The sequence below is a fragment of the Bos grunniens genome, chromosome 13, assembly GCF_055505025.1.
Source record: "Bos grunniens cultivar Pamir isolate PY7600 chromosome 13, Bosgru_T2T1.0, whole genome shotgun sequence".
Classification (NCBI taxonomy): Eukaryota; Metazoa; Chordata; class Mammalia; order Artiodactyla; family Bovidae; genus Bos; species Bos grunniens.
The window spans coordinates 81,874,348-81,890,034 of NC_141177.1; the positions used below are offsets into that span (position 1 = coordinate 81,874,348).

General features: G+C 41.2%; 1 protein-coding gene across 38 annotated transcripts in view; it reads right to left on the bottom strand.

The window, feature by feature from the left end:
- Positions 1 to 15,687, bottom strand: part of PLCB4 (phospholipase C beta 4) — a 483,574-nt gene that overhangs the window by 6,055 nt on the left and 461,832 nt on the right. For all 38 annotated transcript variants that reach the window (XM_086335129.1, XM_086335117.1, XM_086335149.1 and 35 more), the window contains 4 exons: positions 14,768 to 14,943; positions 11,364 to 11,465; positions 1,344 to 1,401; positions 822 to 908 (listed from right to left, as the gene is read on the bottom strand). In XM_086335129.1, coding sequence (XP_086191255.1) covers positions 822 to 908; positions 1,344 to 1,401; positions 11,364 to 11,465; positions 14,768 to 14,943 — 423 coding nt within the window. The remainder of the gene's footprint in view (positions 1 to 821; positions 909 to 1,343; positions 1,402 to 11,363; positions 11,466 to 14,767; positions 14,944 to 15,687) is intronic.

A 15,687-nucleotide genomic window follows, 5' to 3' on the forward strand; every position in this document is an offset into this window, starting at 1 on the left:
GAACCTCTTTACAGCTTCTAGACTGGAGTAAATTATCTAGAAATAATAACTTCCAAAGCAACTACACCTGAAGAGGTGTATTTGGACTGAGATAGACTGAAATTTTAACTGCTACTGAGGGTCATTGTGCCATAGAAGCTAGAGGTATTTCCACCCAATTGAAATGAGACTGGATGGCCAGTGGGCTGTAGCCCAACTATCTGAACTCCGCTTGAGGCAAATACACATTCATCTTGATGTTGGTATATGCCTGACAGCTACTGAATAGTTGGATTTTGGAGACCTCTTTGTATTTGTGTATATTTTAATTTAGTGTTTAACACTAAGAGTATGGTATCCGCTCACATTCAGTGGTATGTAGAATTATGGTAGTCTATGCATTTAGGTTTGGCTTGTAAGTTGAGAAGGTTTTATAATTTCATTTTTAGACTGAGATTGAAAATAGGTGGTTTCTCATTAAATACAATATCACTTGTCTCTAGGGTACAAGTGATATAACTTCACATAAAAATGGAGAAGTAACTTATAATCTGTTTTCTCCTCCTCTCAGGAATGTCCTTTTTAAAATCCCCATCAACTAATCAAATTTTGATTCTTTTTTTCTCCACAGCCACACTCCTCTCCCACTTCAAAAAAAGTACTTTCTGTTCTTGTTGGAAGAAAAGGGGAAAGTACAGTAATGGCACCAAGTTTTTCTAGCGCCCTTTCTATGCCACTTCGCAGGCTACTGGCTTTAGCAGAAGGGTGACTGTGGACCATGGCATTTGCCTCCTGAAGCTGGTTGGCTGCCTACATCTTTTTACGCTTTTTAAGTGAAATACCTGCTCATTCTGTTTCTCTAGGAATTCGAGGTGCTCAAGCTGGACTTTTTTCAACTGATCCATTTCTTTGGACTGCTTCATGGCGAGCTGCAAAGCAAAACAAAACACTTCTGATCAATTTTGGGTCGTAACCTTAAAACTTATCGATGAGGGTTGGTAGTTTGCAGTTTAAGAGAAGGATATAAAAATAATAAAAAAAAAAGAAGAAAGAAAATAGCCTGAAAACTGGGAGAATTTAAACCCCATAATTTTTACTGGTAAGATAGTTGCTGCCAAAATCTTAGAAAAGAAAAGAGTGTGCATGATTAAAATTTGGCTTCATTTTCTGTATAAAATGGTACCGAATAATTACCTTAAAGATTTTAGTGAGAGATTAGCTTTCAGGGAGGAGAGGAGAGAAGCTAGAATATTTAGCATACAGAAAAATCAAATTAAGCAAATTAGCTAGAAGTCTGAAATCTAAGCATGAGCTACTATTTAGTTGTTTCAAAGGAAAAGTGCTAAGAAAATTATGATACTTACTCGCTTTCTTTCTTCCAGAAACTTTTTAGTGTTGCTGCTGTTTAACTCCCTGACTCTCCTAAAAGCAAAGGTACAAACAACAGTTGGTATGTCGCTGGATGGAATTAATTGATATTAAGTAAGAAAAAGTCATATTTCATTTAATTATTTGGATGAGATTATGAAAAGGCAAAATGATAGGATACTGAAAGAGGAACTCCCCAGGTCAGTAGGTCCCCAGTATGCTACTGTAGATCAGTGGAGAAATAAATCCAGAAAGAATGAAGGGATGGAGCCAAAGCAAAAACAATACCCAGCTGTGGATGTGACTGGTGACAGAAGCAAGGTCCGATGCTGTAAAGAGCAATATTGCATAGGAACCTGGAATGTCAGGTCCATGAATCAAGGCAAATTGGAAGTGGTCAAAGAAGAGATGGCAAGAGTGAACATCGACATTCTGGGAATCAGAGAACTAAAATGGACTGGAATGGGTGAATTTAACTCAGATGACCATTATATCTACTACTGCGGGCAGGAATCCCTCAGAAGAAATGGAGTGGCCATCATGGGCAACAAAAGAGTCCGAAATGCAGTACTTGGATGCAATTTCTGTTTGTTTCCAAGCCGAACCATTCAATATCACAGTAATCCAAGTCTATGCCCCAACCAGTAACGCTGAAGAAGCTGAAATTGAGCGGTTCTATGAAGACCTAGAAGACCTTTTAGAACTAACATCCCAAAAAGATGTCCTTTTCATTATAGGGGACTGGAATGCAAAAGTAGGAAGTCAAGAAACACCTGGAGTAACAGGCAAATTTGGCCTTGGAATACGGAATGAAGCAGGGCAAAGACTAATAGAGTTTCGCCAAGAAAATGCACTGGTCATAACAAACACCCTCTTCCAACAACACAAGAGAAGACTCTATACATGGTCATCACCGGATGGTCAACAATGAAATCAGACTGATTATATTCTTTGCAGCCAAAGATGGAGAAGCTCTATATAGTCAACAAAAAGAAGGCCAGGAGCTGACTGTGGCTCAGATCATGAAATCCTTATTGCCAAATTCAGTCTTAAATTGAAGAAAGTAGGGAAAACCACTAGACCATTCAGGTATGACCTAAATCAAATCCCTTATGATTATACAGTGGAAGTGAGAAATAGAATTAAGGGCCTAGATCTGATAGATAGAGTGCCTGATGAACTATGGAATGAAGTTCGTGACATTGTACAAGAGACAGGGATTAAGACCATCCCCATGGAAAAGAAATGCAAAAAAGCAAAATGGCTGTCTGGGGAGGCTTTACAAATAGCTGTGAAAAGAAGAGAAGCAAAAAGCAAAGGAGAAAAGGAAAGATATAAGCCTCTGAATGCAGAGTTCCAAAGAATAGCAAGAAGAGATAAGAAGATATTTGGCAAAACTAATACAATTATGTAAAGTTTAAAAATAAAATAAAATTGGAAGAATAAAAAAAAAAAAGAAAAAGAAAAAAAAAAAGAAAGCCTTCCTCAGCGATCAATGCAAAGAAATAGAGGAAAACAACAGAATGGGAAAGACTAGAGATGTCTTCAAGAAAATTAGAGATACCAAGGGAACATTTCATGCAAAGATGGGCTCGATAAAGGACAGAAATGGTATGAACCTAACAGAAGCAGAAGATATTAAGAAGAGGTGGCAAGAATACACAGAAGAACTGTACAAAAAAGATCTTCACGACCCAGATAATCACGATGGTGTGATCACTGACCTAGAGCCAGACATCCAGGAATGTGAAGTCAAGTGGGCCTTAGAAAGCATCACTACGAACAAAGCTAGTGGACGTGATGGAATTCCAGTTGAGCTATTTCAGATCCTGAAACATGATGCTGTGAAAGTGCTGCACTCAATATGCCAGCACATTTGGAAAACTCAGCAGTGGCCACAGGACTGGAAAAAGTCAGTTTTCATTCCAATCCCAAAGAAAGGCAATGCCAAAGAATGCTCAAACTACCGCACAATTGCACTCATCTCACACGCTAGTAAAGTAATGCTCAAAATTCTCCAAGCCAGGCTTCAGCAATATGTGAACCGTGAACTTCCTGATGTTCAAGTCGGTTTTCGAAAAGTCAGAGGAACCAGAGATCAAATTGCCAACATCCGCTGGATCATGGAAAAAGCAAGAGAGTTCCAGACAAACATCTATTCCTGCTTTATTGACTATGCCAAAGCCTTTGTGTGGATCACAAGAAACTGTGGAAAATTCTGAAAGAGATGGGAATACCAGGCCACCTGATCTGCCTCTTGAGAAATCTGTATAGGTCAGGAAGCAACAGTTAGAACTGGACATGGAACAACAGACTGGTTCCAAATAGGAAAAGGAGTATGTCAAGGCTGTATATTGTCACCCTGCTTATTTAACTTACATGCAGAGTACATCATGAGAGATGCTGGGCTGGAAGAAGCACAAGCTGGAATCAAGATTGCCAGGAGAAATATCAATAACCTCAGATATGCAGATGATACCACCCTTATGGCAGAAAGTGAAGAGGAAATAAAAAGCCTCTTTATGAAAGTGAAAGTGGAGAGTGGAAAAAGTTGGCTTAAAGCTCAACATTCAGAAAATGAAGATCATTGCATCTGGTCCCCTCACTTCATGGGAAATAGATGGGGAAATAGTGGAAACAGTATCAGACTTTATATTTTGGGCTCCGAAATCACTGCAGATGGTAACTGAAGTCATGAAATTAGAAGAGGCTTACTCCTTGGAAGAAAAGTTATAACCAACCTAGATAGCACATTCAAAAGCAGAGACATTACTTTGCCTTGCTAGGTCCATCTAATCAAGGCTATGGTTTTTCCTGTGGTCATGTATGGATGGTGAGAGTTGGACTGTGAAGAAGTCTGAGCGCCGAAGAATTGATGCTTTGAACTGTGGTGTTGGAGAAGACTCTTGAGAGTCCCTTGGACTGCAAGGGGATCCAACCGGTCCATTCTGAAGGAGATCAGCCCTGGGATTTCTTTTTTATTTTTTTTAAATTTATTTTATTTTTTAACTTTACAACATCGTATTGGCTGCCATATATCAAAATGAATCCACCCCAGGTATACATGTGTTCCCCATCCTGAACCCTCCTTCCTCCTCCCTCCCCATACCATCCCTCTGGGTCGTCCCAGTGCACCAGCCCCAAGCATCCAGTATCGTGCATCGAACCTGGACTGGCAACTTGTTTCATATATGATATTATACATGTTTCAATGCCATTCTCCCAAATCATCCCACCCTTTCCAAATCTCCCACAGAGTCCAAAAGACTGTTCTATACATCAGTGTCTCTTTTGCTGTCTCGTATACAGGGTTATTGTTACCATCTTTCTAAATTCCATATATATGCATTAGTATACTGTATTGGTGTTTTTCTTTTTGGCTTACTTCACTCTGTATAATAGGCTCCAGTTTCACCCACCTCATTAGAACTGATTCAAATGTATTCTTTTTAATGGCTGAGTAATACTCCATTTTGTATATGTACCACAGCTTTCTTATCCATTCATCTGCTGATGGACATCTAGGTTGCTTCCATGTCCTGGCTATTATAAACAGTGCTGCGATGAACATTGGGGTACATGTGTCTCTTTCAATTCTGGTTTCCTCAGTGTGTATGCCCAGCAGTGGGATTGCTGGATCATAAGGCAGTTCTATTTCCAGTTTTTTAAGGAATATCCACACTGTTCTCCATAGTGGCTATACTGGTTTGCATTCCCACCAACAGTGTAAGAGGGTTCCCTTTTCTCCACACCCTCTCCAGCATTTATTGCTTGTAGACTTTTGGATCACAGCCATTCTGACTGGCGTGAAATGGTACCTCATAGTGTTTTTGATTTGCATTTCTCTGATAATGAGTGATGTTGAGCATCTTTTCATGTGTTTGTTATCCATCTGTGTGTCTTCTTTGGAGAAATGTCTATTTAGTTCTTTGGGCAATTTTTTGATTGGGTCATTTATTTTTATAGAATTGAGCTGTAGGAGTGCAACTCCTACAGCTCAATTCCAGCCCTGGGATTTCTTTGGAAGGAATGATGCTAAAGCTGAAACTCCAGTACTCTGGCCACCTCATGCGAAGAGTTGACTCATTGGAAAAGACTCTGATGCTGGAAGGGATTGGGGGCAGGAGGAGAAGGGGACGACAGAGGATGAGATGGCTGAATGGCATCACTGACTCGATGGACGTGAGTCTGAGTGAACTCTGGGAGTTGGTGATGGACAGGGAGGCCTGGCGTGCCGTGCTGCGATTCATGGGGTTGCAAAGAGTCGGACACAACTGAGCGACTGAACTGGACTAATACTTCCTTTTCCTAATTTTTTGAGGAATTTTGAAATATACAATGTACAGAGAAAAAGACACAAAACATCTGTGTATCCATCACTCAGACTAGTCAATATTAATATGTTTTACCAATCTTGTCTCATATTTTTAAAGGAAATAAAAGTGTTGCAAATATAAACAAAGCCCCCTTTGTATTTTTCTTGACTCCATTTCCTCTCTTTCTCTCTCTCCAGAGGTAACCACTTTCTGAATTTTGGTGTTCCCATCAATCAAGATAGGCGGAAGAAACATCAACAGCCTCAGATATGCAGACGATACCACTCTAATGGCAAAACAAAGAGGAACTAAAGAGCCTCCTGATGATGGTGAAGGAGGAGAGTGAAAGAGCTGGCTTAAAGCTATATATTAAAAAAACTAAGATCATGGCATCCAGCCCATTACTTCACAGCAAATAGAAGGGGGAAAAGTGGAAACTGACAGATTTCCTCTTCTTGGCTCTAAAATCACTAAGGATGTTGACTGCAGCCATGAAATCGGAAGATAGTAGATTGCTTCTTGGCAGGAAAGCTATGACAAGCCTAGATGGTGTGTTGAAAAGCAGAGACAATACTCTGCTGACAAAGGTCTGTTTAGTCAAGGCTATGGTCTTCCCAGGAGTCAGTTACGGTTGTGAGAGCTGGACCGTAAAGAAGGCAGAACACCAAAGAATTGATGCCTTCGAACTGTGTGCTGGAGAAGATTCCTTGGACAGCAAGGAGATCAAACCAGTCATCACCAACTCGATGGACATGAGTCTGAGTGAACTCCGGGAGTTGGTGATGGACAGGGAGGCCTGGTGTGCTGCGATTCATGGGGTCACAAAGAGCCGGACACGACTGAGTGACTGAACTGAACTGAACCACTGGATACAGAGTTATAATAAAGAAGTATGTAGAGTTGAAATAAGAAAATGAAATTAAACATTGTCTGGTTATTAATAACTCATAATTTAAGACAATTTGTCCTCAACTGGACTGAAATCCACTTTGCAACATATTTGAAAAAAATAGGATAAAGAGCTATTTAAAAATTAGTATATTTTCAGGTTGAATTCTACATTCAAGTTTTAACAGTCTAAAACAGTTTAACGAGGATTTTATCATGGCATGAATATTTTATGTTTATGAGCTAAAGTGGATGATGTCCTTTCCATGTATACAAGGCCATTAAACAAAGTTCCTTTTCTGAGAATAACGTCCAGAGGATGGTACTTCATTGGAAATGACATTCAGTTGTGGATGTGTCTGGTGGTGAAAGTAAAGCCTGATGCTATAAGGAACAATATTTCATAGGAACCTAGAATGTTAGGTCCATGAATGGAGGTAAATTGGACATGGTCAAGCAGCATATGGCAAGACTGAACATGTTAGGAATCAGTGAACTAAAATGACAGGAATGGGTGAATTTAATTCAGATGGCCATTACATCTACTACTGTGGACAAGAATCCCTTAGGAGAAATGGAGTAGCCCTCACAGTCAAGAGTCTGAAATGCAGTACTTGTGTGCAATCTCAAAAATGACAGAATAAACTCGGTTCATTTTCAAGGCAAATCATTCAATGTCATGGTAATCCAAGTCTATGCCCCAACCACTAATGCTGAAGAAGCTGAAGTTGACCAATTCCAGGAAGACCTACAAGACTTTCTGGAACTAACACACACACACACACACAGATGTCCTTTTCATCATAGGGGACTGAAATGCAAAAGTAGGAACTCAAGAGATACCAGGAGTAACAGGCAAGTTTGGCCCTGGAGTATAAAATGAAGCAGGGCAAAGGCTAACAGAGTTTGGTCAAGAGAACACACTGGTCATAGCAAATAGCCCTTTTCAACAATGCAGGCAATGACTCTACATATGGACATCACCAAATGATCAACACCAAAATCAGATTGATTCTATTCTTTGCAGCCAAACATGGAGAAACTCTATACAGTCAGCAAAAACAAGACCTGGAGCTGACTGTGGCCCAGATTATGAGCTCCTTGTTGCAAAACACAGGCTTAAATTGAAGAAAGGAGGGAAAACCACTAGGCCGTTTAGGTATGAAAGTGAAAGTCAAAGCCACTCAGTCGTGTCCAACTCTTTGCGACCCCATGGACTATATAGTCCATGGAATTCTCTAGGCCAGAATACTGGAGTGCGTAGCCTTTCCCTTCTCCAGGGGATCTTCCCAACCCAGGGATTGAACCCAGGTCTCCCCCATTGCAGGCAGATTCTCGACCAGCTGAGCCACAAGGGAAGCCCAAGAATACTGGAGCGGGTAGCCTATCCCTTCTCCAGTGGATGTTCCTGACCCAGGAATTGAACCAGGGTCTCATGCATTGGCGGTGGATTCTTTACCAACTGAGCTATCAGGGAAGCCAAAATGAGTCAGTCAGTCAGTGATACATACATACATATATATATATTTCCTGCATTTTGGACTTCATTCCCATTCAGGTCACCACAGTGCATTAAGCAGAGTTCACTTTACTATATGGTTGCTTGCTTAGTTGCTCAGTCACGTCCGACTCTTGCAATGCTTTGAACTACAGCCTTCTAGGAACCGAACCAAGGTCTCCTGCATTGCAGGTGGATTCTTTACCAACTGAGTATTCAGGTGTGTCTAAATCAAATCCCTTATGATTGTACAGTGGAGGTGATGAATAGATTCAAGGGATTAGATCTGGTAGACAGAGTGCTTGAAGAACTATGGACAGAAGTTCGTAACACTGTACAGAAGAAAATGACAAAACACCATCCCCCAAAATAAGAAATGCAAGAAGGCAAAGTGGTTGTCTGAGGAGTCTTTACAAATAGCTGAGGAAAGAAGAGAAGTGAAAGGCAAGGGAGAAAGGGAAAGACATACTCAACTGAATGCAGAGTTCCAGAAACAGCAAGAAGAGTTAAGAAGGCCTTCTTAAATGAACAATGCAAAGAAACAGAGAAAAACAACAGAACGGGAAAGACTAGAGATCTCTTCAAGAAAACTGGAGATATCAAGGGAACATTTCATGCAAAGATGGGCACAATAAAGGACAGAAATGGTATGGACCTGACAGAAGCAGAAGATATTAAGAACGGGTGGCAGCAATACACAGAGGAACTATACAAAAAAGGTCTTAATGACCCAAATAACCATGATTGTGTGATCAGTCAGCTAGAGCCAGATATCCTGCAGTGTGAAGTTAAGTGGGCCTTGGGAAGATTTACTATGAACAAAGCTAGTGGAGGTGATGGAATTCTAGCTGAACTATTTCAAATCCTAAAGATGCTGTTAAAGTGCTGCACTCAATATGCCAGCAAATTTGGAAAACTCAGCAGTGGCCATAAGACTGGAAAAGATCATTTTTCATTCCAATCCCAAAAAAGTGCAATGTCGAAGAATGTTCAAACTACCGCACGGTTGTACTTATTTCACATGCTAGCAAGGTAATGCTCAAATTCCTTCAAGCTAGGCTTCAGCAATATGTGAACTGAGAACTTCCAGATGTACAAGCTGGTTTTAGAAAAGGCAGGGGAACTGGAGATCAAATTTCCAACATTTCTTGGATCATAGAGAAAGCAAGAGAATTCCAGAAAAACATCTACTTCTGCTTATGCTAAAGCCTTTGACTCTGTGGATAACGACAAACTGTAGAAAATTCTTCAAGAGATGGGAATACTGGACCACCTTACCTGCCTCCTGAGAAACCGGTATGTGGATCAAGAAGCAACAGACATGGAACCACACATGGAAGAAATGACTGGTTCACAATTGGGAAAGGAGTACATCAAGGCTGTATATTGTCACCCTGCTTCTTTAACTTCTATGCTAAATGCCAGGGTGAATGAATCACAAGCTGGAATCAAGACTGCTGGGAGAAATATCAACACCCTCAGATATGTAGATGATAACACTCAAATGGCAGAAAATGATGAGCAACTACAGAGTCTCTTGATACGGGTGAAAAAGCTGGCTTAAAACTCAGCATTCGACAAACTAAGATCATGGTATCTGGTCCCACCACTTCATGGCAAATAGAAGGGGAAAAAAGTAGAGGCAGTGACAGGTTTTTCTTGCACTCCAAATTCACCGAGGATGGTGATTTTAGCCATGAAATTAAAACATACTTGCTCCTTGGAAGGAAATCTATGACAAACGTGGATAGCATATTAAAAAGCAGAGATATCACTTTGCTGACAAAGGTCTGTATAGTCAAAACTGAGGTTTTTCCAGTAGTGATGTGCGGATGTGAGAGCTGGATCATAAAGAAGGCTGAGTGCCAAAGAACCGATGCTTTCAAATTTGGTGCTGGAGAAGACTCATGAGAGTCTTTTGGAGTACAAGGAGATAAAACCAGTCAACCCTATAGGGAATCAACCCTACATATTATTTGGAAGGACTGGTGCTGAAGCTTAAGTGCCAATTCTTTGGCCACATGATACAAGACCTGACTCACTGGAAAGACTCATTGGAAAATGGGAACGATTTAAGTCAAAAGGAGCACCGGAGGATGAGATGGTTAGATAGCATCACCAACTTCATGGACACGAATTTGAGCAAAATTGGGGAGATAGTGAAGGACAGGGGAAGCTGGTATGCTGCATTCCATGGGGTTGCAAACAGTCAGATACCAGTCAGTGACTGAACAATAACAAGATAACTACGCCAATATGATGCACTGAATAAATTGAGTAATAATCTCCTTAAAGAGAAACAAATGGCACTCTATGTTTATTGGGAAATTTCTTGTCCAAAGTGTTGAAAAGGTGATTTCTTTCCAGGTCAAATTTCTGTGGAATTCCAATCCCACTGCTGGCCTGTTAATTCTAAACCATATTTAATCCACAAAGCTTCAGCATAAAAATGCACCAGATGGTGATACGCTTTATATTCTGCCAACTTGAAATGCGGTAAGTGCACTGGGCATTGAGTGCTGCTAACTGCCTCTCGGGGCCCATGACCAGCGATGCCCTCTTAGGTCCCCTTTACCAGCTTTGGCTAAAGCACTCGCACCTCGGCTCTTTTCTGGACGTCACACAAACCTCTCCCAATTCTATGTGGCCAAGGACTGATCAACACAGACGTACAAGAGGCACGTGCCCAGGCTCAAAGGAGCAGATCACGGTCGTTTACACTCCAGAGCTGGGGTCAGGCTGCAGAGGAACTCTAGCTGAGATCCTAGCCTTGCTTAGCCCCCGCCCTGGCCCCCTCCTGCTTCCTCCTCTGCCCTGCTAAAGATCCTTTCCTCAGCAAATCACATGACCCAAAGTCCTACCTTGGTCTTTGTTTCTAGAACACCCATTCTTAGACACAGACAAACCAGAAGACCTGAGGGAGGTGATTTGAGATGATCCCTAGTGTCAAGGTCAGTACAAGGCCTATAGACTGCAAACACATTCAGGACGGGCTTAACACCTGAGCAAATGAGATGCTTTCAGGGTGACCTAAGCATCATGTGGGAAGGATATTTTGCCATAATTTATACAGTTTTGTTTATGCCAGATTTTATGCAATTTTGGAAACGAGCACACATATATTGAATGTAAATATGTTTCACTAGTGGTAGTAAACAATCAGAAGATGTTTTATAGCAACAATAATATCTTTCCAGCAGTTATAACAGCAGGATTCTAGGCCAGCACTCACAAGGTTTTTTAATATCTCAAATGTGAGTGTGTGTGTACACTGGATTCAGTATTATATTCTTGCAGTGAGCATTCCAACTCACCTTTCCCGTTCTGCTTTATTCTTGATGGATTTATCTTGGCTGATGGCTTTGCTATTTTCCATAGAAATCTTAGCTTGGTGTGCTCGCATCTCTTTGCTTTCCCTGTGTATTAAAATAAAAACAAAACCAGGAAGTGATCATTTTGTAATGCACAGACATCGAATCACTATGCTGTACACCAGGAACTAACACAGTCTCGTAGGTCAGTTATACTTAAAAAAGAAAGAAAACCAACCAAACTCATAAAAAAGAGATCAGATTTGTGGTTTCCAGAGGCAGGGTTGAGGGGAAGGGAAGTTGGATGAAGGAGGTCAAAAAGTACAAACTTCCTGTTTAGTCACTAAGTCGTATCCTGACTCTTTGTGACCTCATGGACTGTAGCCCACTAGGATCCTCTGTCCATGGGATTTCCTAGGCAAGACTATTGAAATGGGTGCCACTTCCTTCTCCAGGGGATCTTCCTGACCCAGAGATTGAACTCACTTCTGTTTGGCAGGTAGATTCTCTACCACTGAGCCACCTGGAACAAACTTCCAATTATATGATAAATAAGTACTAGGGATGTAATGCACAGCATGACTAAGATGTATGTTATATAAACATGAAAGTTGTTAAGACAGTAAATACTACAAGTTCTCATTACGAGAAAAAATACTTTTCCTTTTATTTTGTATCTGTATGAGATGATGGAAGTTCACAAAACTTATTGTAATCATTTCATGATATACGTAGGCCAAAGCAGTATGCTGAGCAGCTTACATTATACAGTGCTGTATATCCATTATACCTCAGTAAAACTGTAAGGGAGAAAAAGACACCAGGGGAGTGGAGAGTGAGTGTTCAGTAGGTAGAGTTTCAGTTAGGGAAGATGATAAAGTCCTGGAGCTGGGTGGTAGTGACTGATGGTTACAACAGTGTGAATACACCTTATGCTACACACTTACAAACAGTTGACATAGTAAATTTTGCCTTGTGGACTTTTAACTCTAATTAAAAATATAAACAAAAAACAAATTTCATATGTAACAAGAGGACTGGGTTCACTTTTTATCTCATTATTGAGATCATGAAGTTGTCTTGCATTCTGTGAGAAGGAGGGCAGGAGCCCCAGTCCACAAGCATGATTCTCCTGGGGGCATGGGGCACTCGCTGTGAAGTGTCAGTGCTGGGCTGGGAAGAAGAGACACGAGGCGTGTCTAACGTAACCCCAACCACACGATGAGCCTATACAGCTGCCCAGAGTAGGACACTGTCATTAGGTCATCAACATGCGAGATGCATTCTGAATAAATAAAAGCTACAAATCCCAAGTTATATACACATATCTCAGGCAATCATGTTTACAAGCCTATATACAATAAGACAAAGGGGAATAGTAAGTACTGCATGAGAATAATCAAAGAATGCACAGGGACAAACGCTTACAGTCAGGAAAACACGGATTTTCCAGCTTTGTCCCATGTTTTTTTGCAGGGCTCAGATTGCTTGGAAGAGAAAGGATGTTCTAACACTCACAAATGACTGTCTTGAGTTCTGACAGCCCAGGGGTGTGAAGGGGACAAATGATTTCAAATAAACACAGGAAACGGGGGCAGAGAGCTTACAGGTGACTGATCACCGAGTGTGAATGGGTGTGTGTACCACAAAACTCATCTCTTTGGACTACTGATGAGCACATACGCACACCACTTAGAATCTGAACATGGAAGTATTAACACAGAATCTTCTCTGGAACCTATGGTGATCTCCTTGGAGCACTGCCCGGAAATGGGCAGGTTAAGTGCTGTTTGTACTTTGTGGAAAACGATGGATAAAACTGAAACAGAGAGGTCTCCAGTCGGAGGACTTAGGGACACAGAAGCTGGATATGCACAGAAACTCCTGGGCCCGAGAAACTGCCTCTCAGAATTTTTCATACCTTGTTATTAAATGGACCATCTCTTCATTCATTCATTCAACAAGCACTTATCAATAACCAAGTAATGTTGCCAAATGTTAGAGGCAAGAATTTTTTAACCGAGAACAAGAGCTGTGATGGTGACAAAGAAACATGACCACAGGATACTTAACAAAAAGCTTCAGTGCTGCTGTTACTTTGAAAAATACTCTTGCCATGGATCTATTTTTTAAGGTAAATTAGTAATAAGGTTATGGTTCCTTCAAATGACTTCCGAAGTCATGCAAGAATTCATTTACTTTTTTTTTTCTTTTGGACAATGCCTACTGTTTGGGATAATTTTTTCTCCTTTATTCAACTACAATAAAAGATCAGAAGAGAGTACCTTATTCTTCAAAGTATCTTCGAATAAGGGTGGACATCTAAAATCTGATATTTTAGAAATGGTCAAAGGGAAGATGATGAACCGAACTTTCTGTGTACTAAATCAAGAGCATTTCTAAGGCGGAAAAGGCACTTTTAATCCTATACAAATAAACAGAATACTTTAAAATGGATATGGTATGGTACTTGAGCCCACAAGAAACTCCGCATGGCATGCATACTTCATTTAGTTGGCTCATGAGAGAATCAGAAACTACGGCAAAAATATTTCACGTTCTTATGGTTGTGTATCACGCCATAATGAGGTTTGGAATCTGGAATGTGCCTACATAATTCATTTCATAAGTTTAAAGTTTTGTTTTTTTTTTTGGATTTGTTTGTAAAATGCTTCTGTTGTATACTTTCTGGTGTGTATCAACAGACCGCCACTGCAGCACACAATTGGCCCTAAAGAAGACGGACAAGCTGCAACCAAGCTGCAATAAAAAGACATCACTGACATCAACAGTCTTCTGCCTGGGGAAAAAGTCCAGCTCACCATCTGCAGTGTCTTTAATATGATACTCAGTGTGCTGAAATGGGGAGAGGCAAAAATACACAGATACTTTTTGCTATTTCTTGATCAGACCTGCCTTTCTAAAATTTATAGACACCCTGACAATGGAAAGGAAGGTATCTCTGAGCCATCAGAACCAACCATTCTAGGAGTTCAACTGCTTGGTCTTTATCTCCTTCTGTGTCTTTCCTTCCTAAGAGGTTCCAGATCATTTCTTAAAAGCCAAATCTGGCCCTATCATCTTGCGAAGCCTCCAGAACCACTCAGAGGCAGCAGAGTCTATGATAATTTTTAGTCTGTATTGTATGCTACTTGTAATGTAACTTAATTGGTTGTAGGAGTATGATATCTTGCCACCACTTGGAAGCATTTTGATGGGCGAGGCCATTTCTTATAGTTCCTCTTGCCACATCAGCTCTGTGACAGAGTATACAAAAAAGCTCAATGTTATATGTGAAGTTGATTTTCCTTACTACCCTGACACGTGTGCATACACACACACACACACACACACACACACACTAGTCGTTTTAAAAACGGAGTTTCCTCTGGAGCTAAGTTGCCCACCTGTCATGGGACAGTTTCAGCTGCTGGGTCTGCTGCTCGTGGGCGCTGATCAGGAGCTTTCTGAGCAGCTCGCACTGCTGGCTGAGGTGCAGGTCCCGGATCTCCTGCTCCTCCGCACTGTGGGTGTTGATCATGTCTGACCACTCCTTTGTGTGCTGTGCCACAATCTCCTTGACCTGTGTGGGGAAAAGAGGTGGTGCCACCTGGAATTCTCACAATTCCAGGGAGGAACTAAAAGCACAATATTAACCATGCATTTCAGATCCCCCTCATTGATTTACTTGGTTAGAACCAGTAAAAATATGTACTAACCAACAGGAACTAGGAAGTCATCACTTTTTAAAACAGGGCAATCATTTTGGCTCTAGATATTTAACCATGACCCATTTCTCTGCCTAAGTTGCCGACACGCTGGTTTGTCTGGTTCTTGGGCTCCTTTACCGATTCGATGAGAATTCTCTTCATCTCCTCATGCTTTTCCAGCTTCACTTCCACAAGGTCACAGGTCTGAATAGAGAGCTGTACGTTCTCTTATTCCTGGGTCATGACTTATTGTGTCATCTTAGCAAGCGCTGGGGTAGACAGTCTTCCCCTGCAGAGAGTAGCTGTGCTCTTCGCACTGTGGGTTTTACGGCTCATCAAGTGCTAGAGTCTATTTCTCCAGCTCGTTGAGTCTGGCTGACCCGTGACTTGCTTTAGCCTGTAAGACTGCAGCAAATGTGATGCAAAGAGAAGCTGTGCAAGTGCTTATCCTTTCTCTATTCTTGGAACTCTGAGAAGCCTGTGCTAGCCTGCTGGAGAGTGAGAGGTCATACAGTTAAAAACCACCAGCCGCCAGCTTCCTACCAGAGACCTCAGAGACGCCACCAGTCCCAGCCGACTGCTGACACACCCAAGTCCAGCCGGATTCAGTACAGTTG